This window comes from Haliotis cracherodii, unplaced genomic scaffold (genome assembly GCF_022045235.1).
Source record: "Haliotis cracherodii isolate W230 unplaced genomic scaffold, xgHalCrac1.p SCAF_10, whole genome shotgun sequence".
Taxonomy (NCBI): domain Eukaryota; kingdom Metazoa; phylum Mollusca; class Gastropoda; order Lepetellida; family Haliotidae; genus Haliotis; species Haliotis cracherodii.
The window spans coordinates 58,828,116-58,855,759 of record NW_027266265.1 but is presented as its reverse complement, the minus strand read 5'-3'; the positions used below and the strand labels follow the sequence as shown (position 1 = coordinate 58,855,759).

The 27,644-nt window shown below is 45.5% G+C and overlaps 1 protein-coding gene across 2 annotated transcripts in view; it reads left to right on the top strand.

The window, feature by feature from the left end:
- Positions 1–27,644, top strand: part of LOC139454587 (protein Jumonji-like) — a 52,387-nt gene that overhangs the window by 3,885 nt on the left and 20,858 nt on the right. Inside the window, exons 5-9 of one of the 2 annotated variants that reach the window (XM_071236393.1) lie at positions 1,634–1,842; positions 3,860–3,976; positions 17,357–18,164; positions 18,517–18,716; positions 20,418–20,488. In XM_071236393.1, coding sequence (XP_071092494.1) covers positions 1,634–1,842; positions 3,860–3,976; positions 17,357–18,164; positions 18,517–18,716; positions 20,418–20,488 — 1,405 coding nt within the window. Of the gene's footprint in view, positions 1–1,633; positions 1,843–3,859; positions 4,244–17,356; positions 18,165–18,516; positions 18,717–20,417; positions 20,489–27,644 lie in introns of both variants that reach the window. The other variant, XM_071236392.1, reaches the window with a different exon arrangement.

The following is a 27,644-nucleotide window of genomic DNA, read 5'->3' as shown; positions in this document are numbered from 1 at the left end:
AACAGGTGACTGGCTGGACCGGATGGCCATTGACTGGAACCACTGTGTAGCTTGTTGTAACAGGTGACTGGCTTGACCGGATGGCCATTGACTGGGACCACTGTGTAGCTTGTTGTAACAGGTGACTGGCTTGACCGGATGACCATTGACTGGGACCACTGTGTAGCTTGTAACAGGTGACTGGCTTGACCGGATGGCCATTGACTGGGACCACTGTGTAGCTTGTAACAGGTGACTGGCTTGACCAGATGGTCATTGACTGGGACCACTGTGTGACTTGTTGTAACAGGTGACTGTCTGGACAGAATGGTCATTGACTTTGACCACTGTGTAGCCTGTTGTAACAGGTGACTCGTTGGACCGGATGGTCATTTTCTGGGACCACTGTGTAGCTTGTTGTAACAGGTGACTGGCTTGACCGGATGGCCATTGACTGGGACCACTGTGTAGCTTGTTGTAACAGGTGACTGGCTTGACCGGATGGCCGTTGACTGGGATCACTGTGTAGCTTGTTGTAACAGGTGACTGGCTTGACCAGATGGCCATTGACTGGTACCACTGTGTAGCTTGTTGTAACAGGTGACTGGCTTGACCGGATGACCATGGACTGGGACCACTGTGTAGCTTGTTGTAACAGGTGACTCGTTGGACCGGATGGCCATTGACTGGTACCACTGTGTAGCTTGTTGTAACAGGTGACTGGCTTGACCGGATGACCATGGACTGGGACCACTGTGTAGCTTGTAACAGGTGACTGGCTTGACCGGTTCGTCATTGACTGGGACCACTGTGTAGCTTGTAACAGGTGACTGGCTGGACTGGATGGCCATTGACTGGGACCACTGTGTAGCTTGTTGTAACAGGTGACTCGTTGGACCGGATGGCCATTGACTGGTACCACTGTGTAGCTTGTTGTAACAGGTGACTGGCTTGACCGGATGACCATGGACTGGGACCACTGTGTAGCTTGTAGCAGGTGACTGGCTTGACCGGTTGGTCATTGACTGGGACCACTGTGTAGCTTGTAACAGGTGACTGGCTGGACTGGATGGCTATTGACTGGGACCACTGTGTAACTTGTAACAGGTGACTGGCTTGACCGGATGGCCATTGACTGGGACCACTGTGTAGCTTGTAACAGGTGACTGGCTGGACTGGATGGCTATTGACTGGGACCACTGTGTAACTTGTAACAGGTGACTGGCTTGACCGGATGGCCATTGACTGGGACCACTGTGTAGCTTGTAACAGGTGACTGGCTGGATCGGATGGCCATTGACTGGGACCACTGTGTAGCTTGTAACAGGTGACTGGCTGGACTGGATGGCCATTGACTGGGACCACTGTGTAGCTTGTAACAGGTGACTCGTTGGACCGGATGGCCATTGGCTGGGACCACTGTGTAGCTTGTTGTACAGGTGACTGGCTGGACCAAATGGCCATTGACTGGGACCACTGTGTAACTTGTAACAGGTAACTCACTGGACCAGATGGTCATTGACTGGGACCATAGGTGTGTCCGGATTATTTACAGGCTGGTGAAATGTTGCTGACAGTGCAAGTACGGTGGGATGTACCCGGCGAAGGCTGCCGGTTGTTGTGGTCCCTGATGACATGTTTCCTCTTCTCCCAGGCTCCTCTGTCCTTCCTCCTCACTTGGACTTCTTCAACTTCTCCAGAGGAGAGCCCTCCCATGGGGAGATCAGCGCTCCAGAGACACCCCCACGTCCGGAGCCTGGATCCAAGTGTGAGAGAACAAGGGAGAGCACTCCCGAGTCATCCAGTGTCAGCACCAACGATGAGCTGTACGAGATAGGAACGCCATCACCCTGTAGTGTTATAGTAAGTAATACAGAGATTGATGAGCTCTACCAGAAAGCAATAGGTTTTCAACATCTAGCAATAGGTGGTCTACATCTAGCAATAGGTTAACATCTAACAACAGGTGGTGAGCATTTAGAAATGGGTGGTGAACATCTAGCAATAGGTAGTGAACATCTAGCAAAAGGTAGTGGACATCTAGCAATAGGTAGTGAACATCTAGCAAAAGGTAGTGGACATCTAGCAATAGGTGGTGATCATCTAGCAATAGGTAGTGAACATCTAGCAATAGGTAGTGAACATCTAACAATAGGTGGAACATCTAGCAATAGGTAGTGAGCATCTAACAATAGGTAGTGAACATCTGGTAATAGGTAGTGAACATCTAGCAATAGGTGAACATCAAGCAATAGGTGAACATCAAGCAATAGGTAGTGAACATCTAGCAATAGGTGATGAGCATCTAGCAATAGGAAGTGAACATCTAGCAATAGGTAGTGAACATCTGAAAATAGGTAGTGAACATCTAGTTAAAGGTAAACATCTGGCAATAGGTAGTGAACATCTAGCAAAAGGTAAACATCTAGCAATGGGTAGTGAACATCTAGCAGTAGATAGTGAGCATCTAGCAAAAGGTGAACATCTAGCAAAAGGTAGACATCTAGCAATAGGTGGTGAACATCTAGCAATAGGTGAATATCTGGCAATAGGTGAGCATCTAGCAAAAGGTGAACATCTAGCAAAAGGTAGACATCTAGCAATAGGTGGTGAACATCTAGCAATAGGTGAATATCTGGCAATAGGTGAGCATCTAGCAAAAGGTAGACATCTGGCAATGGGTGCTGAATATCTAGCAATAGGTGAACATCTGGCAAAAGATGAACATCTAGCTATAGGTAGTGAACATCTAGCAACAGGTGAACATCTAGCAATAGTTGAACATCTAGCAATAGGTGAACATCTAGCAATAGTTGAACATCTAGCAATAGGTGGTGAACATTTAGAAATAGTAGAACATCTAGCAATAGGTGAATATCTAGCAATAGTTGAACATCTAGCAATAGGTGGTGAACATCTAGTAATAGGTGAACTCTCTAGCAATAGTTGAACATCTAGTAATAGTTGAACATCTAGCAATAGTTGAACATCTAGCAATAGTTGAACATCTAGCATTAGGTGAACATCTAGCAATAGTTGAACATCTAGCAACAGGTGAACATCTAGCAATAGTTGAACATCTAGAAATAGGTGGTGAACATCTAGCAATAGGTGAACATCTAGCGATAGGTGAATATCTAGCAAAAGGTAAACATCTAGCAATAGGTAGTGAACATATAGCTATAGGTAGTGAACATCTAGCAATAGGTCGTGGACTTCTAGCAATAGGTGGCGAACATCTAGGAATCAGTGAGAATCTAGCAATAGGTGGTGAACATCTAGATATAGGTGGTGAACATCTAGATATAGGTGGTGAACATCTAGATATAGGTGGTGAACATCTAGATATAGGTGGTGAACATCTAGATATAGGTGGTGAACATCTAGATATAGGTGGTGAACATCTAGATATAGGTGGTGAACATCTAGATATAGGTGGTGAACATCTAGATATAGGTGGTGAACATCTAGCAATAGGTCATGGACTTCTAGCAATAGGTGGCGAACATCTAGATATAGGTGGTGAACATCTAGCAATAGGGTAGTTTTGTGAGCAATTTTCTGCACAGGCACACTGTCAGCAGACTTGCTGTGCTTCATATATTTCTGTCAGAGAAAGCCTGTGCTAATCATGGGGATCCTGCATTAGGCAGCTGACTTGGAGGAGGTCACATTAAGGGACTTGTCAATCGCTTGTTGTCGTAGAGATAGCATATGGGGGGTTGCTCATGATGTCAACCACTGGTTTGTCTGACCCAGACTTGAGTATTTAAAAGCTGCTGTTATGTAGCTTTAATTGATGACTGTGGTAAAACAAGTTTTCATATAGTCCAGTTTATGTTTGAGAAGCTGACATTACAGTTGTTGTTACTCTCCCCAGGCCAATGGGCGGAACGGCGTGAGTGCCAGGAAAGCCGCCCGAGCCAGCGCCAGCACGCCGGAGACAGCCCGGGGCATCGTCAGCCTCAGTCAAGGCCTCACCAAGAAAGCTACACGCGTAAGCACCCCACATCGTGGTCGAAAATCAGGTTCAGTGGACAAAACTCCTTCCCCACGGAAAGGGTCTCCACTTGTCAGGGGGTCGCCATCTAAACGAGGCTTTGCTGTGAAAAGCTTGTCGCCTCAGTTCTCAAAGACGCCTCCAAAAAAGAAGCTTAGCCTCAAGCAGAAAGCTCTGCTTCCCTTCATGCCTCGTAAAGCAAGCACTAAACATGGCAGCCACAGAGAGGCCAGCTCAAAGCAGGCTGTGCTTGAGGGTAGTCAGGTAAATAATGCTGGAACTGAAGCTCGCACGCTGCTTTGCATAGGTCTGCTCGTCTCCGCTTGGTCTTTGCATGCACTGATAATCATGAATTTTCTGTCTGCCAGCCTTGCCTCATCTTTCCTTGCTTGTCGGGTAGCGTAGCTAGCAGTTGTCCTTGTGTTTGTAGAAGGGCTGTAGACCGTAGGGTGTACTCAGGGACTGGGACAATGGCTCTAACATACTTTATGGGGGTGGGGAGAGGCTGTCATGGGAAGGGTAAGGGGACCAACTGTAGCCATGTAGGTCAAAGGGGGATGGAACTGATGAGGGAAATGTTTGAAGTTTCAGTCATCCAAGCAAAACCCATGAGTCCAAAAGACAAATACATGAGGTCTTGTACAGGAATGTCTGTTGACAATAGGAATGATGGTTTTCTGTTTAAACAGCCTCAAGTAACATATTTTTGGCGAGCTCAGCGTCTTCATGACACAGTAGAGAAATTGTGGTTGAAAAATGGCTGTGTCATTGAGCGGGATCAGTGTGGCACTTTGACATCTGACACAAAGATCCAACTTCTGTCACCTCAATCAGGCTGTCCGGCATCTGACACAAAGATCCAACTTCTGTCACCTCAATCAGGCTGTCCGGCATCTGACCAGAAGATCCCACTTCTGTCACCTCAATCAGGCTATCCGGCATCTGACACAAAGATGCCAATTCTGTCACCTCAATCAGGCTGTCCGGCGTCTCCTGACCAAAGGATCCAACTAAAGTCACTTCAATTTGGCTGTCCAGAATCTGACCCAGCGATGCCACTTCTGTCACCTCAATCATTCTGTCCGGCATCTCCTGATGAGTGTAAAGTTCCTGCAGAGCTTAAATGTCCAAAGCATTCCATTGTGACTGAACATCCCGAGTGTCCGGAGCATCAAGAGTCCCAGGCTGTAGTCGGGGTGGAGGATGGACGCTGGGAAACTTACCTCCCAGTTCTTGATGAACAGACTGGATTCTTCAAATTAGAAATAAGGGCAAGTAGATTACACAGTCTTCGTGAACACACAGATGGTGGCACATCAATGTCCCGGATCATGTCACAGTCAGACGACTTAGATGAAGGTACGGAGACAGGAGGAGGTGTTTTGGAAGAAATAGATGTCACTTCTCAGACTGGCGGCGGTGGAGCAGATACTGTCCACACCGGAACAAAGCCGAGGGATATGACTGTTCCAGATCTCTCACAGACAGCATGTTTTGTTACAATAGTTTATGAACAAAGAAGACGCAGATGTGTTGAGGATGACAATATTCAGAATTTGCCGAGGTACATCACATCTGAAACTAGACATGACCCAGGGCTTGCATCACAGGTGAATGTTCTGTTCCGCGAGATGGAACCTCCTGGTATTGAAAACCATCCAGAGACCCAAGTTGTGCACAGTCAGTGTAACAGTCAGCCTCAATGTATGGAAGGCCAGTTGTGTATGCAACCTCAGTGTGTGGAAGGTCAGTCTATACATGATACCTTTCAGTCTGACAAACATACTCGCCAGGCATCCAAACAAGATACATTTGAAGAATATCTGAAGAATTTGCCCCAAGAATGTGTGATTGGCCTGGGACATGTTCAGCCCACTGAATTGAGTTACATGTCCAGTTCAGGCACGTCTATATCAGATGCACCTTGTGAAGGATGGACAAACAATAGTGCAGGAATGGCTTCCGGACACAAGGGAAGGATCATGGCGGCTTCTCGGCAGCCAGACACAGGAATCACATCTGATGGAAAGATTCTGAATTTAGAGACCAGTGAATGGCCAACACAGAGAGGAAATATGTCCTTCAGACATGACGACCTCGAACCAGTGCAGGATTCTCCAATGCTGAAGCCAGTGATCGATGTCGCCTGTGGTCACCAGGGGATGAGGTGCACATGTGAAGATGCTTGTGCCACGGAGGACTTGCTGCTGAGTTGTGTGGATGACAGATACTTCAGTGGAGATGACAGATACTTCAGTGGAGATGACAGATACTTCAGTGGACATGACAGATACTTCAGTGGAGATGACAGATACTTCAATGGACATGACAGACGCTTCAGTGGAGATGACAGATACTTCAGTGGAAGGCTGTCACCATCAGATGATTACTTCTACCAGGACTTGTTGAAGCCGTGTCCAAAGTCTTGTTGTCTTGACGATCTGCTGTGGCCAGATGTTCCTGAGAGAGGTGATGCAAGATTTCACTCCCACGTTGAACTTCCAGATGAATTTGACGGCACAATGGAGGAGGGTCGATCCCCCTTGGATGGTGGAGAGCCACTTTATCAGAGTGTAACCCCGGGGTTAGAGTTCCACCAGGGGGTTGATCCAGGGCTCAGTGGGGCACTGGGTAATAGTCCAAGATCCCTGCAGATCCACCACAATGTTCATGAAGAAAAAGAAAGACGTATCTGTTCTAAGTATTCTGGAGAATTGGATAGTTATGAAATTATTTCCTCATATAGAAACAGACATGTGCAGCTTAAAGATATAAGTACAAAACCGCAAGAATCACTCTCAGTACATTGTCATAACGTGCATTGTAGCCATATTGGAAGGATGTCCTCACACAGTGGACAATCCCCTGGGGAACAGTTGTCATTGATGGGGAGGAACAGTTTCTATAGCCACAGCCAGGCGTGGCAGACACAAGAGCCAAGACAAGGGGAAGGGTCCAAGCCCATGACAAAACTTCGTGAAATGTTACTGTGTGCAGATGTTGCTGCATGTGGAAGGATCTCTGATGGTCTTCATAAAGAAGTGGACACTAATGCTGATGTCGCTTCATGTGGAAGGATCTCTGATGGTCTTCATAAAGAAGTGGACACTAATGCTGATGTTGCTGCATGTGGAAGGATCTCTGATGGTCTTCAGAAGGAAGTGGACACTAATGCTGATGTTGCTGCATGTGGAAGGATCTCTGATGGTCATCAGAAAGAAGTAGACACTAATGCTGATGTCGCTTCATGTGGAAGGATCTCTGATGGTCATCAGAAAGAAGTAGACACTAATGCTGATGTCGCTTCATGTGGAAGGATCTCTGATGGTCATCAGAAAGAAGTAGACACTAATGCTGATGTCGCTGCATGTGGAAGGATCTCTGATGGTCTTCAGAAGGAAGTGGACACTAATGCTGATGTTGCTGCATGTGGAAGGATCTCTGATGGTCTTCATAAGGAAGTAGACACTAATGCTGATGTCGCTGCATGTGGAAGGATCTCTGATGGTCTTCAGAAGGAAGTGGACACTAATGCTGATGTCGCTTCATGTGGAAGGATCTCTGATGGTCTTCATAAAGAAGTGGGCACTAATGCTGATGTCGCTTCATGTGGAAGGACCTCTGATGGTCTTCAGAAAGAAGTGGACACTAATGCTGATGTCGCTTCATGTGGAAGGACCTCTGATGGTCTTCAGAAGGAAGTGGACACTAATGCTGATGTCGCTTCATGTGGAAGGATCTCTGATGGTCTTCAGAAAGAAGTGGACACTAATGCTGATGTCGCTTCATGTGGAAGGATCTCTGATGGTCATCAGAAGGAAGTGGACACTAATGCTGATGTTGCTGCATGTGGAAGGATCTCTGATGGTCTTCATAAAGAAGTGGACACTAATGCTGATGTTGCTGCATGTGGAAGGATCTCTGATGGTCTTCAGAAGGAAGTGGACACTAATGCTGATGTTGCTGCATGTGGAAGGATCTCTGATGGTCATCAGAAAGAAGTAGACACTAATGCTGATGTCGCTTCATGTGGAAGGATCTCTGATGGTCATCAGAAAGAAGTAGACACTAATGCTGATGTCGCTTCATGTGGAAGGATCTCTGATGGTCATCAGAAAGAAGTAGACACTAATGCTGATGTCGCTTCATGTGGAAGGATCTCTGATGGTCATCAGAAAGAAGTGGACACTAATGCTGATGTCGCTTCATGTGGAAGGATCTCTGATGGTCTTCATAAAGAAGTGGGCACTAATGCTGATGTCGCTTCATGTGGAAGGACCTCTGATGGTCTTCAGAAAGAAGTGGACACTAATGCTGATGTCGCTTCATGTGGAAGGATCTCTGATGGTCTTCAGAAGGAAGTGGACACTAATGCTGATGTCGCTTCATGTGGAAGGATCTCTGATGGTCTTCAGAAGGAAGTGGACACTAATGCTGATGTCGCTTCATGTGGAAGGATCTCTGATGGTCATCAGAAAGAAGTGGACACTAATGCTGATGTTGCTGCATGTGGAAGGATCTCTGATGGTCTTCAGAAAGAAGTGGACACTAATGCTGATGTCGCTTCATGTGGAAGGATCTCTGATGGTCATCAGAAGGAAGTGGACACTAATGCTGATGTTGCTGCATGTGGAAGGATCTCTGATGGTCATCAGAAAGAAGTAGACACTAATGCTGATGTCGCTGCATGTGGAAGGATCTCTGATGGTCTTCATAAAGAAGTGGGCACTAATGCTGATGTCGCTTCATGTGGAAGGATCTCTGATGGTCTTCATAAAGAAGTGGGCACTAATGCTGATGTCGCTTCATGTGGAAGGACCTCTGATGGTCTTCAGAAAGAAGTGGACACTAATGCTGATGTCGCTTCATGTGGAAGGATCTCTGATGGTCTTCAGAAGGAAGTGGACACTAATGCTGATGTCGCTTCATGTGGAAGGATCTCTGATGGTCTTCAGAAGGAAGTGGACACTAATGCTGATGTCGCTTCATGTGGAAGGATCTCTGATGGTCATCAGAAAGAAGTGGACACTAATGCTGATGTCGCTTCATGTGGAAGGATCTCTGATGGTCTTCATAAAGAAGTGGGCACTAATGCTGATGTCGCTTCATGTGGAAGGACCTCTGATGGTCTTCAGAAAGAAGTGGACACTAATGCTGATGTCGCTTCATGTGGAAGGATCTCTGATGGTCTTCAGAAGGAAGTGGACACTAATGCTGATGTCGCTTCATGTGGAAGGATCTCTGATGGTCTTCAGAAGGAAGTGGACACTAATGCTGATGTCGCTTCATGTGGAAGGATCTCTGATGGTCATCAGAAAGAAGTGGACACTAATGCTGATGTTGCTGCATGTGGAAGGATCTCTGATGGTCATCAGAAAGAAACAGATGTCTCCAACAGCTCCTACAGCTCCTCCTCTGCTCGGCCGACTGATCCCCAGGCAGAACGTGGCTGCTGTAGAACCCAGGACAATCCTGCAGCAGTTTCTCCAGTGGGGTACCGGGTGAAAAGGATAATTGTGAAACCGAGACAGTATTCTTCAGCAACCGACAGCCCACCCCTAGAGATCCGAGTAATTGAGAGTTTGTCTCCTAAAACTATTTGGGAGGATCAAAGACATGTTACACTTGGTCGTGTCATCGGTTATACCCCATCCTCGTCTGTCACTCCGAGGACAACAGGGACAAGTACTGAGGTTTGTTCTGTGTCCTGTCAGGGAGACAGCAGAGATGCAACCGCTGCTGGTGATGTTGGTGATATTGAGGGGGATGACCTGGATTCAGCCCTTGCATCACTAGCTGCTCAGTGTGAAGCCATGAGAACAAGGAAGAGACGAGCATCTCTTCTCCTTGGAAGAAGATCTAATGTTGGTACGCAAACTGTGTACGACATAAAGAGCGAGTTTAGGCCTTCACTCTCTGACAGTCCTCGTACCCGACCGTGTGAAACATCGAACTGTAGGACGAACCTGGGAAACAAATGTGACACTTTGGCCTGCTGGAAGCCGAGGAAGACATTCTTGCGGAAGGAAAGTGAAAAGCCTAAAGTGAAAAAGGTTGAAACAGCGATGTCCAAATCAGTTGAGAACTGCCATTGGAAACAAGGACGTGATCTTTTACCAAGCAAACAGTTGGGGAAACAGCCGAAAACATGGACTAAAACATCCTCCAACAAACCTGGTAGGGTGGGATTGCCCAGTGTCATTTCGGCAACACACAGAGGCCAGAACCGAGAAACTCTGTACACAGACACATCAGGAGACCTTGGACAGAGTGTACAGGTCACCAAACAAGAAAAGAAGCTGATGGAAATAACAAGGTCCTCTTCAGGAGCAAAGCCGACAAACTCTATGACCTTGGTCACAGATAAATCTGACCTTCACTGTCTCCAGCTGGATAAGAGACCAGATACTGTGGTCAATCTGAGAGTCTGTTCCCCCGACGCTGCTAGTGTTTCCCAACACAGCTTAGAGACCAATACTGTGGTCAATCTGAGAGTCTGTTCCCCCGACGCTGCTAGTGTTTCCCAACACAGCTTAGAGACCAATACTGTGGTCAATCTGAGAGTCTGTTCTCCCGACACTGCTAGTGTTTCTCAACACAACTTAGAGACCAATACTGTGGTCAATCTGAGAGTCTGTTCCCCCGACACTGCTAGTGCTTCCCAACACAGCTTAGAGCCAATTCCGAGCCAAGGACCTTCAGCCAGTGGTGTGCCACACACAGAGTCCCACAGTTTGACTGCACCAAGAGAATCCAGAACCAATATTGATCCACCGACGCACATTGGTGCACGTCAGAGGGTTCCGCTTAAAAAATGTGCCAAGAAAACCAACATAGAAGTTTGTCCTGTGCGAGCCACAGCTGAAATTGTCCCCCTTTGTCCCCCACCATACAGTGTTCAGAAATGTGTGGAGGAGGCGGGAAGAATGGGAATCAAGAACAAGACGAGTCACGGTAGGCGACATGACACATAACACATTACACACGGTAGGCGACATGACACGTAACACATCACACACGGTGTGACATGACACATAACACATAACACGCGGTGTGACATGACACATAACACTTCACACATGGTGTGACATAACACATCACACACCGTGTGGCATGACACATAACATCACACGCGGTGTGACATGACACATAACACATCACACACGGTGTGACATAACACATAACACATCACACACGGTGTGACATGACACATAACACATCACACATGGTGTGACATGACACAACACATCACACGCGGTGTGACATGACACATAACACCTCACACATGGTGTGACATGACACATAACACATCACACATGGTGTGACATGACACATAACACCTCACACATGGTGTGACATGACACATAACACATCACACACGGTGTGACATAACACATCACACATGGTGTGACATGACATATAACACATCACACGTGGTGTGACATGACACATAACGCATCACACGCGGTGTGACATGACACATAACACATCACACGCGGTGTGACATGACACATAACACATCACACGCGGTGTGACATGACACATAACACATCACACGCGGTGTGACATGACACATAACACATCACACATGGTGTGACATGACACATAACACATCACACGCGGTGTGACATGACACATAACACATCACACATGGTGTGACATGACACATAACACATCACGCGGTGTGACATGACACATAACATCACACATGGTGTGACATGACACATAACACATCACACATGGTGTGACATGACACAACACATCACACATGGTGTGACATAACACATCACACGCGGTGTGACATGACACATAACACATCACACATGGTGTGACATGACATAACACATCACACATGGTGTGACATGACACATAACACATCACACACCGTGTGACATGACACATAACACATCACACGCGGTGTGACATGACACATAACACATCACACATGGTGTGACATGACACATAACACATCACACATGGTGTGACATGACACATAACACATCACACACCGTGTGACATGACACATAACACATCACACACCGTGTGACATGACACATAACACATCACACATGGTGTGACATGACACATAACACATCACACATGGTGTGACATGACACAACACATCACACGTGGTGTGACATGACACATAACACATCACACGTGGTGTGACATGACACATAACACATCACACATGGTGTGACATGACATAACACATCACACACGGTGTGACATGACACTTAACACATCACACACGGTGTGACATGACACATAACACATCACACGCGGTGTGACATGACACATAACACATCACACGCGGTGTGGCATGACACATAACACATCACACATGGTGTGACATGACACAACACATCACACGCGGTGTGACGTGACACATAACACATCACACGCGGTGTGACATGACACATAACACATCACACGTGGTGTCACATGACACATAACACATCACACATGGTTTGACATGACACATAACACATCACACATGGTGTGACATGACACATAACACATCACACGTGGTGTCACATGACACATAACACATCACACATGGTTTGACATGACACATAACACATCACACATGGTGTGACATGACACATAACACATCACACATGGTGTGACATGACACATAACACATCACACACGGTGTGACATAACACATCACACGTGGTGTCACATAACACATCACACACGGTGTGACATGACACTCCAGATTGTCTCACACACTGCATAGAGTGTCACTGAGAATGGAGCTATATGGTTGGCTAATAGTAATGTACACTACAACATAATGCTGAAGTATTTACTGCACACTGCTGCATAAGGCTGAAGTATTTACTGTAAACAAATTAATGGTAAAATATTTACTTTACACTATTACATATAAGGCTGAAGTATTTACTAGACACTTTAATATAAGGCTGAAATATTTTCTATACACTGCTACTTAATGCTGAAATATTTTCTGTACACTGCCAAACAATGCTTAAATGTTAACTGTACACTGATAAACAGTGCTGAAATATTTACTGTATACTGCTACATTGTGCTGAAATATTAAAGGTAAAATGCTACATAAGGCTGAAGTATTTTCTGTTGAGTGCTAAACAATGCCTAAATATTTTCTGTACACTGCTACATAATGCTGAAGTATATACTTAGACTTTTAAATAATGCTGAAGTATTAACTTACACTGCTACATAAGGCTGAAGTATTAACTTACACTGCTACATGATGCTGAAGTATTAAGTTGACACTGCTACAAAAGGACCCGTGAAGACCCGGGGTAGAATAGGTCTTCAGCAGCCCATGCATGCTGTAAAAGGCGACTAACGGGATCGGATGGTCAGGCTCGCTGACTTGGTTGATACATGTCATTGATCCCATATGCGTGGATCGATGCACATGATATTAATAACTGGATTGTCTGGTCCAGACTCGATTATTTACAGACCGCCGTCACATAGCTGGAATATCGCTTATTGCGGCTTTAAACAACAAACCAACCAACCAACCAACATAAGGCTGAAGTATTTTCTGTAGACTGCTTAACAATGCTGAAATATTTACTGTACACTGCTAAACAAGGCTGAAATATTTACTGTACACTGCTACATGAGCTTAAATATTTTCTCTACTCTGCTACATAAGGCTGAAATATTTACTTACACTACTACATAAGGCTGAAATATTAATTGTACACCGCTACATAATGCTGAAGTATTTTCTATAAACTATTAAACAATGCCGAATTAGGCTGATGTTGACAGGAATGAATGAAGCTCTGCTTTTGAACATCTGCTTGCTGTGCTGCAATACCTCCCTACTGTAGTGTGTGTGGACCAGTCTGTTGTCACTGTTATTCTCTTCTCCTCCCTGTGTTCAGCAACCACTGTTGACAAAGTACAGTTGTCAGATCAGAATACAGTGTATGGTGCTGGGCGGCTGTTCCCTCCACCCCCCTGTGTTATGGCATGTGGTGTATGTGAGGTCAGTGAACAGGTCACTTAAAGGGCAAGTGAACTAGAAAACATGAATGCAATTTTGTTGCGAACATCAATTTTCCTAGATACAATATATTCGTAAAAGTACTTCAATGTCCACGTAAAGTGCTGGAGTCACACTCTCACTGTAATCGGCTTCTAATACAAGGAGGTGTGGCCTAAGGGACCCGCGAAGCGTGCGTGACACAGGCTGGCTGATATGGGATTCTTGCAGCTCTACATATACAGTTTCACCTTTCTGCTCCTACAAAAATACCAATATTGTATACATTGTTGAATGTGTGAAATGTCACCTTGGATGTTGATATTGTGGATAATTAAAAGAGCAATTAACACTCAGTAACTTTCATTTTCTTACTAACGTCCTGATGTTTGCAATAAACGGTGACTTCCTACTTGTCCAGCATCTGGCCATTGTGTGTGTTTAAGCTGGGGGGTCATATCAAACACTGTGCGGGACCGGCGGATGCTTGTAACACTTATATAACAATGTTCGACACAAAAATGAACAGTGACATGTTGTTGTGTTTCCTGCTAAGTGACATGTTGTTGTGCTTCCTGCTCAGTGACATGTTGTTGTGCTTCCTGCTCAGTGACATGTTGTTGTGCTTCCTGCTCAGTGACATGTTGTTGTGCTTCCTGCTAAGTGACATGTTGTTGTGCTTCCTGCTAAGTGACATGTTGTTGTGCTTCCTGCTAAGTGACATGTTGTTGTGCTTCCTGCTCAGTGACATGTTGTTGTGCTTCCTGCTCAGTGACACGTTGTTGTGTTTCCTGCTCAGTGACACGTTGTTGTGCTTCCTGCACAGTGACATGTTGTTGTGCTTCCTGCTCAGTGACATGTTGTTGTGCTTCCTGCTCAGTGACATGTTGTTGTGCTTCCTGCTCAGTGACATGTTGTTGTGCTTCCTGCTAAGTGACATGTTGTTGTGCTTCCTGCTAAGTGACATGTTGTTGTGCTTCCTGCTCAGTGACATGTTGTTGTGCTTCCTGCTCAGTGACATGTTGTTGTGTTTCCTGCTCAGTGACACGTTGTTGTGCTTCCTGCACAGTGACATGTTGTTGTGCTTCCTGCTCAGTGACACGTTACTGTGCTTCCTGCTCAGTGACATGTTACTGTGCTTCCTGACAAAGTCGTCTTTGGTTGATGGTGGTTGGGCATCCTCTTTGGGAACATGTCCAGTGAATGAAAGTTTGATGTCCACTCTTAATCCTGAGGTGGTATCCGGCAAACACTAAGTGCTGACACCTCTTTGAATTGGGAATAGACTGTAAATAAACCAGTGGAAGACTGTTTCTTGCTTCTAATTCCTTTTACAGCCCAAATCATACTAAGTGATTCATATGTTCACTCTCTCATTGATGTGTGTTTTACATGTTTTCCCTCACTATAGTGTATGTGAACATTATTTGTTGTGTCAGATGTGATGCCTCCCTTAATCCCCTACTGTCTCACAATCACCAGGGGGGCGGTCGGGTAGCGTAGTGGTTAAAGTGTTCGTTCGTCACGCCGATGACCCGGGTTCGATTCCTGACATGGGTACAATGTGTGAAGCCCATTTCTGGTGTCCACCGCCATGATATTGCTGGAATATTGCTAAAAGCGGCGTAAAACCATACTCACTCACTCACTCACTCACTCACTCACAATCACCAGGCTCGGGTGAATTTGTACATATAACACCAGGTGCTGGACAAGTAGGAACACCCCAATAAACCACCTGCTGCCCTCGCTCCTTTCCGACGGCAATCCAACAGATGAGCAAACACTGGGAACCTGTTTTAACCCCAGTGAGGGGAATCCCCTCAGTGGCAGATTGTTTTGTTTGGGGGATGATTTCACGTGTGTTTTTCCCCCCATTTCCTTATTTCAAAATAATTTTGGTCAAGCATTTGTGATTAAGTGTGCCTTAAAGTATTAGAATCTGCACAGTTGCCATGTTGAGTTTACTTGCCCTTTAAGGAACATTGGATTGTATTTGGGGCATGATCTTCCACTGTTTGTTGTACCGGTTTGTAATTTTGTAATTGTGTCATTTTACTCAACGACAGCAGCTTTCCTTTTCAAGGATATCGAGAAAAAGGTTTTAATGAGAAAATCTGAAGTCTAAGTTCATTCTTTTGTATTTTCTACCATTGAATGACATGATGTATCTGTTGTATATAATTGTGATATATCTCTCAATTGCTGACAACAGGCTGTTGTGATATATCCTGGATATTGCTGACAACAGGCTGTTGTGATATATCCTTGATATATATTTATATATAATTTTGCTGACTACAGGCTGCTGTGATATTGCTGAATAATCTCACACTCGGCCATCAACAGACTATAATTGTCAATATTTGTTTATCTGTTTCTTCAACATTGTTCGCGTTGATGCATGGCTTTGTGTTATATCATAGTGAAAACGTGTCCCCATGAACTAGGAAGTAGGGTTTTACACAACGCAAACATGTGTCCCCATGAACTAGGAAGTAGGGTTTTACACAATGCAAACATGTGTCCCCATGAACTAGGAAGTAGGGTTTTACACAATGCAAACATGTGTCCCCATGAACTAGGAAGTAGGGTTTTACACAACGCAAACATGTGTCCCCATGAACTAGGAAGTAGGGTTTTACACAACGCAAACATGTGTCCCCATGAACTAGGAAGCAGGATTTTACACAACGCAAACATGTGAGTCCAGTATGCACACATGTATAGAATGGATGCAGAAAAAACCCATTGCATCTACAATATTCACTGTACCAAATTCTTGACAAGAAATGTAAAGTTCCTATAATTTAAGGAATCATTAAATCTTACAGAAAAGGACACTTCACCATTTCATTACTTTACTGTACCCACATATGTCCTGTGAGGACCTTGAAATTAGCATGTTTGTTGGTCAAAACATAGTCCGGATGACAGACTCAAGAAGTGCTTGGTGTTCGTGTTTCTATGTTTGACGGTTTGACTCCATGCATGTGCTCACAGTCAGGTCAAACCCCACTGGGCTGATGTTGTTTTTGCAGTCAGTTTTTTTTCTTGTGTTTTGTTCTTTATTTGTTATTATTTATGTTAAGACAAAGTATGTTCAATAGTTGTTTGTAGATATGTTTGAGTTATCACAATGTTCATATTACCATTATTACAAGAGTTACCATGGTTGCTGCCATGTGAAGGTCAGAAGTAATATAATGTAGAACCACATTCTACCATCATCCAATATTTGTATTGTAAATCATCTATCTATTGGTAATCAATTTTCTAAAACAACTAAAGTAAGTGGAGCATTGATAACACCCTGCTGGTAGATCTGCCTCTTGTTATGACTCATGTGGATTGATCGTACGGTTGCTTTGTGTTGCCAGTCCTCCCACAGTTCCTTCAAGCCTGTGGACCCAGTCTCCCTCCACAGGAAGTCTTCTGCTCACACCTCCAGAAGTCTCAAAGAGAGGCTAAAGAGAAAGAAAGAATTGGTTGAGCAGAAATTTAGAGAGAGAGCAATGAAGAAAACAGCTTTGTTGAAAGGCAAGTTGAAAATGAGATCTCATGACACAAAGAAAGGCGGACGAGTGGATGAGGGCACACGGAAGAAGAGTGGGAGGATGGAGGAACACCCTCGCAAGAAGAGGATGGTTCGCCGCAGTAGCGTGAGGCTGAAGGAACTCACTAAAGCCATGAAAGCGAAGAAGAAGAGGAGAAGGGTAATGGAGATGGAGGAAGAAGAAGTGACGATAACGCTTCCCCGTCCTAGTCGACCAGTGGGGAGGAAGAGGAACTTTGCTCCTCGTCCCGTGGGAGGAGGTGGCGTGACAGATATGCCACGATTCGTTCCAGAGGAAGAGGACTTTCAAATGTACAGTGATGATGACGATGATGATGATGAAGTATCTTTCGGGAAGGTGTCAAGTCCCAGGCCGCAGAGTGTGAAGGAGAGAAAGGAGAAGAGTTCGGGCAGGAAGAAGAAGGTGGTCGGTATGAGGACGCGGAGCTCCATCCAGAAGGTGGTCTCGTCTCCCGCCAAGATTGTGGCAAGCAAACGACTGTCGGCTGTGAAAAAGTTGCGGAAGACCAAGGGGGACCAGATGATGCTGTCCAAGATTATTGAGAAGAGAAGGAGGCTCAAACAGGAGGATGGGCAGGGGGAGGCAGCGAAGAGGGGGAGGAAACCCACAGGTGAGCAGTCAGTGAGTGGATGGAGGATGAGGGGGGGGGGGCAGGGGGGGGGACAGGTAGATGGAGAGAACACAGGTGGGCAGTCAGTAGGTGGAGGGAGGAGGTGGGGAGGGGACAGGTAGATGGAGGCAACACAGGTGGGCAGTCAGTAGGTGGAGGGAGGAGGCGGGGAGGGGACAGGGGTGGGTGGTCATTGGAGGAAACCCAAAGGGGTGAGCGGGCAACATAGGGGTTGCAGGGAGTGGGGACGTATTTGTACAATATTGAGAAGAGGAGGTCGTCTCACTCGCAACCTTTAAGTCAGTGATAAAGAAATATCAGGTTTGAAAGAGTCATGCCATCTTTATTCCAGGTTCAAAGAAACTTGGCAGTCCTGAGAAACAGAGTCGTTCGGACTCCGCCCTGAAGGCTGACCTGTCCAGTCTGATGGAGGTCCCGACGTTCCGCCCTTCGGAGGAGGAGTTCCGCGATCCCATCCAGTACATTGAGAGTATCCGGGAGCAGGCTGAGCCATTTGGCATGTGTCAGATCATCCCCCCTTCCAGCTGGAAGGTTAGTGTTAGACCATCCTCCTGTAGCAGTGTGTTAGACCATCCTCCTGTAGCAGGGTGTTAGACCATACTCCTGTAGCAGGGTGTTAAACCATCCTCCTGTAGCAGTGTGTTAGACCATCCTCCTGTAGCAGATTGTTAGACCATCCTCCTGTAGCAGATTGTTAGACCATCCTCCTGTAGCAGAGTGTTAGACCATCCTCCTGTAGCAGAGTGTTAGACCATCCTCCTGTAGCAGGGTGTAAGACCATCCTCCTGTAGCAGAGTGTTAGACCATCCTCCTGTAGCAGAGTGTTAGACCATCCTCCTGTAGCAGAGTGTTAGACCATCCTCCTGTAGCAGAGTGTTAGACCATCCTCCTGTAGCAGGGTGTAAGACCATCCTCCTGTAGCAGAGTGTAAGACCATCCTCCTGTAGCAGAGTGTTAGACCATCCTCCTGTAGCAGGGTGTAAGACCATCCTCCTGTAGCAGGGTGTTAGACCATCCTCCTGTAGCAGAGTGTTAGACCATCCTCCTGTAGCAGGGTGTAAGACCATCCTCCTGTAGCAGTGTTAGACCATCCTCCTGTAGCAGTGTTAGACCATCCTCTTGTAGCAGATTGTTAGACCGTCCTCCTGTAGCAGGGTGTTAGACCATCCTCCTGTAACAGGGTGTTAGACCCTCCTCCTGTAGCAGGGTGTTAGACCATCCTCCTGTAGCAGATTGTTAAACCATCCTCCTGGAGCAGGATGTTAGACCATCCTCCTGTGACAGGGTGTTAGACCATCCTCCTGCAACAGTTTTTAGACCATCCTCCTGCAACAGTTTTTAGACCATCCTCCTGTAGCAGAGTGTTAGACCATCCTCCTGGAGCAGGATGTTAGACCATCCTCCTGTAGCAGAGTGTTAGACCATCCTCCTGTAGCAGGATGTTAGACCACCCTCCTGCAGCAGAGTGTTAGACCATCTTCCTGTAGCAGAGTGTTAGACCATCCTCCTGTAGCAGGGTGTTAGACCCTCCTCCTGTAGCAGGGTGTTAGACCCTCCTCCTGTAGCAGGGTGTTAGACCATCCTCCTGTAGCAGATTGTTAAACCATCCTCCTGGAGCAGGATGTTAGGCCATCCTCCTGTAGCAGATTGTTAGACCATCCTCCTGGAGCAGGATGTTAGACCATCCTCCTGTAGCAGGATGTTAGACCATCTCCTGTGACAGGGTGTTAGACCATCCTCCTGCAACAGTTTTTAGACCATCCTCCTGTAGCAGATTGTTAGACCATCCTCCTGGAGCAGGATGTTAGACCATCCTCCTGTAGCAGGGTGTTAGACCATCCTCCTGTAGCAGGATGTTAGACCACCCTCCTGCAGCAGATTGTTAGACCATCCTCCTGTAGCAGATTGTTAGACCATCTTCCTGGAGCAGGATGTTAGACCATCCTCCTGTACCAGAGTTAGACCATCCTCCTGTATCATGTTAGACCATCCTCCTGTAACAGGGTGTTAGACCCTCCTCCTGTAGCAGGGTGTTAGACAATCCTCCTGTACCAGGGTCTGTTAGACCATCCTTCTGTAGCAGGGACTGTCAGACCATCCTCCTTTAGCAGGGACAGTCAGACCGTCCTCTTTAGCAGGATAGACCATCCTCCTGTAGCAGGGTGTTAGACCATCCTCCTGCATCAGGGTGTTAGACCATCTGTTACGTAGCATCCATGTTGCGTGTTGCAGTGTGAGAGTAAGATCAACGAGGACATGAGATTCACAGCCCAAGTCCAGCTGGTACACAAGCTGTACAAGAGGTGAGTTAGTACTTGTCATCTTCTGTCCTGGATGAATGTGTGTTGTCATTTTCTGTCCTGGATGAATGTGTGTTGTCCTGGATGAATGTGTGTTGTCCTGGATGAATGTGTGTTGTCCTGGATGAATGTGTGTTGTCCTGGATGAAAGTGGGTTGCCCTGGATGAATGTGTGTTGCCCTGGATGAATGTGGGTTGTCCTGGATGAATGTGGGTTGTCCTGGATGAAAGTGGGTTGTCCTGTATGTATACTACACACAAAACTTATGGGAACACCAAAATATTCTGTTATAAAAAGGAACATTTAATGACATGTGATCGTATCATTACAATTGTTCATTAGCAGATTATCAAGCTTCAAAACAAAAACATTTACAGGTAGCTGTCATTGAAAAGCACTCAAAAACAAGTCGAATAAGAAAATGGGGGTCAAAAATGGAAATCACAATGTAAATAGCGAGTGTGTCCTCCACGTTGATTGATGCATTCGGTGCATCTTCCCCTCATGGATCGTTCAAGGGTGCGAAGGGTAGCCTGTGGAATCGCCTGTCATCCCATTTGGAGCCACTGAACCAGAACCTGAAGAGCTGGTGCAACTCCATGATTGTCCCTGACACGTCGTCCCAGAAAATCCAAAAGATGCTCAATCGGAGCCAAATCCGATGAATATGCTGGCCACTGCATCACAGTCACATTGTTCTGTTGCAGGAAGTCTCTAACGACTCTAGCCCGATGTGGTCTGGCATTGTCATCTTGCAGGATTGCTCCTGGACCAATGTTGTTCAACTGTGCTTCGTATTGCCTTGAACAAGATAGAGAGGTGCTCAGTGATGCAAACTGAAGCCTCCCCATACCATCACAGAGCCACCGCCAAACCTATTTCTTTCTCATACAGTGGCATCATCATAACGTTCTCCAGGACGTCTCATAACCCTTACCCTTCCATCATTATGCTCAAGACAGAAACGGGACTCGTCAGTGAAGAGAGTCTGGACCATTGTTGATTATCCCATCTCAAATGTGCCCTGGCCCAGGCAAGTCTTGCAGCTCGGTGATGAGGACGAAGATGAGGACGTACAGCTGGACGTGACCTTAAATGAGCAGCTCTGAGGCGGTTCCTGATGGTTGATACGCTTACGTTGGTGTGTGTCTTTTTAAAGAAAAAGTTGCCACCAACTGCATGGGAATTCTGACATTCACGGGCACTAGGTTGTTGTGTTTTGGCGTTTGAATCTGACATGGCGAGGGAGTCTTTCTGCACCCAAGTTTTTTCCTGTTTTAGCATTTAATCAATTTCACCAAATTCTTCAAAAAATGAAGCACTTGCAAAAATGCATGACTCAACACGTCATTTAAAGTGCCCTCAGTGCACACAAAAAGTTGCATTTACTGAAGGAAAATTTGCTATGAAATTTAAGGGTGTTCCCATAATGTTTGTGTGAAGTATATGTATGTTGTCCTGCATGATGTATGTTGTCCTGCATGATGTGTGTTGTCCTGGATGATGTGTGTTGTCCTGGATGAATGTGTGTTGTCCTGGATGAATGTGTGTTGTCCTGGATGAATGTGTGTTGTTCTGGATGAATGTGTGTTGTCCTGTGTGTTGTCCTGGATGATGTGTGTTGTCCTGGATGAATGTGTGTTGTCCTGGATGAATGTGTGTTGTCCTGGATGAATGTGTGTTGTTCTGGATGAATGTGTGATGTTCTGGATCAATGTGTGTTGTCCTTGATCAATGTGTGTTGTTCTGGATGAATGTGTGATGTTCTGGATGAATGTGTGTTGTCCTGGATGAATGTGTGTTGTCCTGGATGAATGTGTGTTGTTCTGGATGAATGTGTGTTGTCCTGGATGAATGTGTGTTGTTCTGGATGAATGTGTGTTGTCCTGTGTGTTGTCCTGGATGAATGTGTGTTATTCTGGATGAATGTGTGTTGTCCTGGATGAATGTGTGTTGTCCTGGATGAATGTGTGTTGTTCTGGATGAATGTGTGTTGTCCTGGATGAATGTGTGTTGTTCTGGATGAATGTGTGTTGTCCTGTGTGTTGTCCTGTGTGTTGTTCTGGATGAATGTGTGTTGTCCTGGATGAATGTGTGTTGTTCTGGATGAATGTGTGTTGTCCTGGATGTATGTGTGTTGTCCTGGATGAATGTGTGTTGTCCTGTGTGTTGTTCTGGATGAATGTGTGTTGTCCTGTGTGTTGTTCTGGATGAATGTGTGTTGTCCTGGATCAATGTGTGTTGTCCTGTGTGTTGTTCTGGATGAATGTGTGTTGTCCTGGATGAATGTGTGTTGTCCTGTGTGTTGTCCTGTGTGTTGTTCTGGATGAATGTGTGTTGTCCTGTGTGTTGTTCTGGATCAATGTGTGTTGTCCTGTGTGTTGTTCTGGATGAATGTGTGTTGTCCTGGATGAATGTGTGTTGTCCTGTGTGTTGTTCTGGATGAATGTGTGTTGTCCTGTGTGTTGTTCTGGATGAATGTGTGTTGTCCTGTGTGTTGTTCTGGATGAATGTGTGTTGTCCTGTGTGTTGTTCTGGATGAATGTGTGTTGTCCTGGATGAATGTGTGTTGTCCTGTGTGTTGTTCTGGATGAATGTGTGTTGTCCTGTGTGTTGTCCTGGATCAATGTGTGTTGTCCTGTGTGTTGTTCTGGATGAATGTGTGTTGTTCTGGATGAATGTGTGTTGTCCTGTGTGTTGTCCTGTGTGTTGTTCTGGATGAATGTGTGTTGTCCTGTGTGTTGTCCTGGATCAATGTGTGTTGTTCTGGATGAATGTTTGTTGTCCTGTGTGTTGTTCTGGATGAATGTGTGTTGTCCTGTGTGTTGTTCTGGATGAATGTGTGTTGTCCTGTGTGTTGTCCTGTGTGTTGTTCTGGATGAATGTGTGTTGTCCTGTGTGTTGTTCTGGATGAATGTGTGTTGTCCTGTGTGTTGTTCTGGATGAATGTGTGATGTTCTGTGTGTTGTCCTGTGTGTTGTTCTGGATGAATGTGTGTTGTCCTGGATGAATGTGTGTTGTTCTGGATGAATGTGTGTTGTCCTGTGTGTTGTTCTGGATGAATGTGTGTTGTCCTGTGTGTTGTTCTGGATGAATGTGTGTTGTCCTGTGTGTTGTTCTGGATGAATGTGTGTTGTCCTGTGTGTTGTTCTGGATGAATGTGTGTTGTCCTGGATGAATGTGTGTTGTCCTGTGTGTTGTCCTGTGTGTTGTCCTGGATGAATGTGTGTTGTCCTGGATGAATGTGTGTTGTCCTGTGTGTTGTCCTGTGTGTTGTTCTGGATGAATGTGTGTTGTCCTGTGTGTTGTTCTGGATGAATGTGTGTTGTCCTGGATCAATGTGTGTTGTTCTGGATGAATGTGTGTTGTCCTGTGTGTTGTTCTGGATGAATGTGTGTTGTCCTGTGTGTTGTTCTGGATGAATGTGTGTTGTCCTGTGTGTTGTTCTGGATGAATGTGTGTTGTCCTGGATGAATGTGTGTTGTCCTGGATGAATGTGTGTTGTTCTGGATGAATGTGTGTTGTCCTGGATGAATGTGTGTTGTTCTGGATGAATGTGTGTTGTCCTGGATGAATGTGTGTTGTTCTGGATGAATGTGTGTTGTCCTGGATGAATGTGTGTTGTCCTGGATGAATGTGTGTTGTTCTGGATGAATGTGTGTTGTCCTGGATGAATGTGTGTTGTTCTGGATGAATGTGTGTTGTCCTGGATGAATGTGTGTTGTTCTGGATGAATGTGTGTTGTCCTGGATGAATGTGTGTTGTTCTGGATGAATGTGTGTTGTCCTGGATGAATGTGTGTTGTCCTGTGTGTTGTCCTGGATCAATGTGTGTTGTCCTGTGTGTTGTTCTGGATGAATGTGTGTTGTTCTGGATGAATGTGTGTTGTCCTGTGTGTTGTCCTGTGTGTTGTTCTGGATGAATGTGTGTTGTCCTGTGTGTTGTCCTGGATCAATGTGTGTTGTTCTGGATGAATGTTTGTTGTCCTGTGTGTTGTTCTGGATGAATGTGTGTTGTCCTGTGTGTTGTTCTGGATGAATGTGTGTTGTCCTGTGTGTTGTCCTGTGTGTTGTTCTGGATGAATGTGTGTTGTCCTGTGTGTTGTTCTGGATGAATGTGTGTTGTCCTGTGTTTTGTTCTGGATGAATGTGTGATGTTCTGTGTGTTGTCCTGTGTGTTGTTCTGGATGAATGTGTGTTGTCCTGGATCAATGTGTGTTGTTCTGGATGAATGTGTGTTGTCCTGTGTGTTGTTCTGGATGAATGTGTGTTGTCCTGTGTGTTGTTCTGGATGAATGTGTGATGTTCTGTGTGTTGTCCTGTGTGTTGTTCTGGATGAATGTGTGTTGTCCTGGATGAATGTGTGTTGTTCTGGATGAATGTGTGTTGTCCTGTGTGTTGTTCTGGATGAATGTGTGTTGTCCTGTGTGTTGTTCTGGATGAATGTGTGTTGTCCTGTGTGTTGTCCTGTGTGTTGTTCTGGATGAATGTGTGTTGTCCTGTGTGTTGTTCTGGATGAATGTGTGTTGTCCTGGATGAATGTGTGTTGTCCTGTGTGTTGTCCTGTGTGTTGTCCTGGATGAATGTGTGTTGTCCTGGATGAATGTGTGTTGTCCTGTGTGTTGTCCTGTGTGTTGTTCTGGATGAATGTGTGTTGTCCTGTGTGTTGTTCTGGATGAATGTGTGTTGTCCTGGATCAATGTGTGTTGTTCTGGATGAATGTGTGTTGTCCTGTGTGTTGTTCTGGATGAATGTGTGTTGTCCTGTGTGTTGTTCTGGATGAATGTGTGTTGTCCTGTGTGTTGTTCTGGATGAATGTGTGTTGTCCTGGATGAATGTGTGTTGTCCTGGATGAATGTGTGTTGTTCTGGATGAATGTGTGTTGTCCTGGATGAATGTGTGTTGTTCTGGATGAATGTGTGTTGTCCTGGATGAATGTGTGTTGTTCTGGATGAATGTGTGTTGTCCTGGATGAATGTGTGTTGTCCTGGATGAATGTGTGTTGTTCTGGATGAATGTGTGTTGTCCTGGATGAATGTGTGTTGTTCTGGATGAATGTGTGTTGTCCTGGATGAATGTGTGTTGTTCTGGATGAATGTGTGTTGTCCTGGATGAATGTGTGTTGTTCTGGATGAATGTGTGTTGTCCTGGATGAATGTGTGTTGTCCTGGATGAATGTGTGTTGTTCTGGATGAATGTGTGTTGTCCTGGATGAATGTGTGTTGTTCTGGATGAATGTGTGTTGTCCTGTGTGTTGTCCTGTGTGTTGTTCTGGATGAATGTGTGTTGTCCTGTGTGTTGTTCTGGATGAATGTGTGTTGTCCTGGATGAATGTGTGTTGTCCTGGATGAATGTGTGTTGTTCTGGATGAATGTGTGTTGTCCTGGATGAATGTGTGTTGTTCTGGATGAATGTGTGTTGTCCTGGATGAATGTGTGTTGTTCTGGATGAATGTGTGTTGTCCTGGATGAATGTGTGTTGTTCTGGATGAATGTGTGTTGTCCTGGATGAATGTGTGTTGTTCTGGATGAATGTGTGTTGTCCTGGATGAATGTGTGTTGTTCTGGATGAATGTGTGTTGTCCTGTGTGTTGTCCTGTGTGTTGTTCTGGATGAATGTGTGTTGTCCTGTGTGTTGTTCTGGATGAATGTGTGTTGTCCTGGATGAATGTGTGTTGTCCTGTGTGTTGTTCTGGATGAATGTGTGTTGTCCTGGATGAATGTGTGTTGTCCTGTGTGTTGTTCTGGATGAATGTGTGTTGTCCTGTGTGTTGTCCTGGATCAATGTGTGTTGTTCTGGATGAATGTGTGTTGTCCTGTGTGTTGTTCTGGATGAATGTGTGTTGTCCTGTGTGTTGCTCTGGATGAATGTGTGTTGTCCTGTGTGTTGTTCTGGATGAATGTGTGTTGTCCTGTGTGTTGTTCTGGATGAATGTGTGTTGTCCTGGATGAATGTGTGTTGTTCTGGATGAATATGTGTTGTCCTGGATGAATGTGTGTTGTTCTGGATGAATGTGTGTTGTCCTGGATGAATGTGTGTTGTCCTGGATGAATGTGTGTTGTTCTGGATGAATGTGTGTTGTCCTGGATGAATGTGTGTTGTTCTGGATGAATGTGTGTTGTCCTGTGTGTTGTCCTGTGTGTTGTTCTGGATGAATGTGTGTTGTCCTGGATGAATGTGTGTTGTTCTGGATGAATGTGTGTTGTCCTGGATGTATGTGTGTTGTCCTGGATGAATGTGTGTTGTCCTGTGTGTTGTTCTGGATGAATGTGTGTTGTCCTGTGTGTTGTCCTGTGTGTTGTTCTGGATGAATGTGTGTTGTCCTGTGTGTTTTCCTGTGTGTTGTTCTGGATGAATGTGTGTTGTCCTGGATGAATGTGTGTTGTCCTGGATGAATGTGTGTTGTTCTGGATGAATGTGTGTTGTCCTGGATGAATGTGTGTTGTTCTGGATGAATGTGTGTTGTCCTGTGTGTTGTTCTGGATGAATGTGTGTTGTCCTGGATGAATGTGTGTTGTTCTGGATGAATGTGTGTTGTCCTGGATGTATGTGTGGTGTCCTGGATGAATGTGTGTTGTCCTGTGTGTTGTTCTGGATGAATGTGTGTTGTCCTGTGTGATGTCCTGTGTGTTGTTCTGGATGAATGTGTGTTGTTCTGTGTGTTGTTCTGTGTGTTGTTCTGGATGAATGTGTGTTGTCCTGTGTGTTGTCCTGTGTGTTGTTCTGGATGAATGTGTGTTGTCCTGTGTGTTGTCCTGTGTGTTGTTCTGGATGAATGTGTGATGTTCTGTGTGTTGTTCTGGTTGAATGTGTGTTGTCCTGGATCAATGTGTGTTGTCCTGTGTGTTGTTCTGGATGAATGTGTGTTGTTCTGTGTGTTGTTCTGTGTGTTGTCCTGTGTGTTGTCCTGTGTGTTGTTCTGGATGAATGTGTGTTGTCCTGGATGAATGTGTGTTGTTCTGGATGAATGTGTGTTGTCCTGTGTGTTGTCCTGTGTGTTGTTCTGGATGAATGTGTGTTGTTCTGTGTGTTGTTCTGTGTGTTGTTCTGGATGAATGTGTGTTGTCCTGTGTGTTGTCCTGTGTGTTGTCCTGTGTGTTGTTCTGGATGAATGTGTGTTGTCCTGTGTGTTGTCCTGTGTGTTGTTCTGGATGAATGT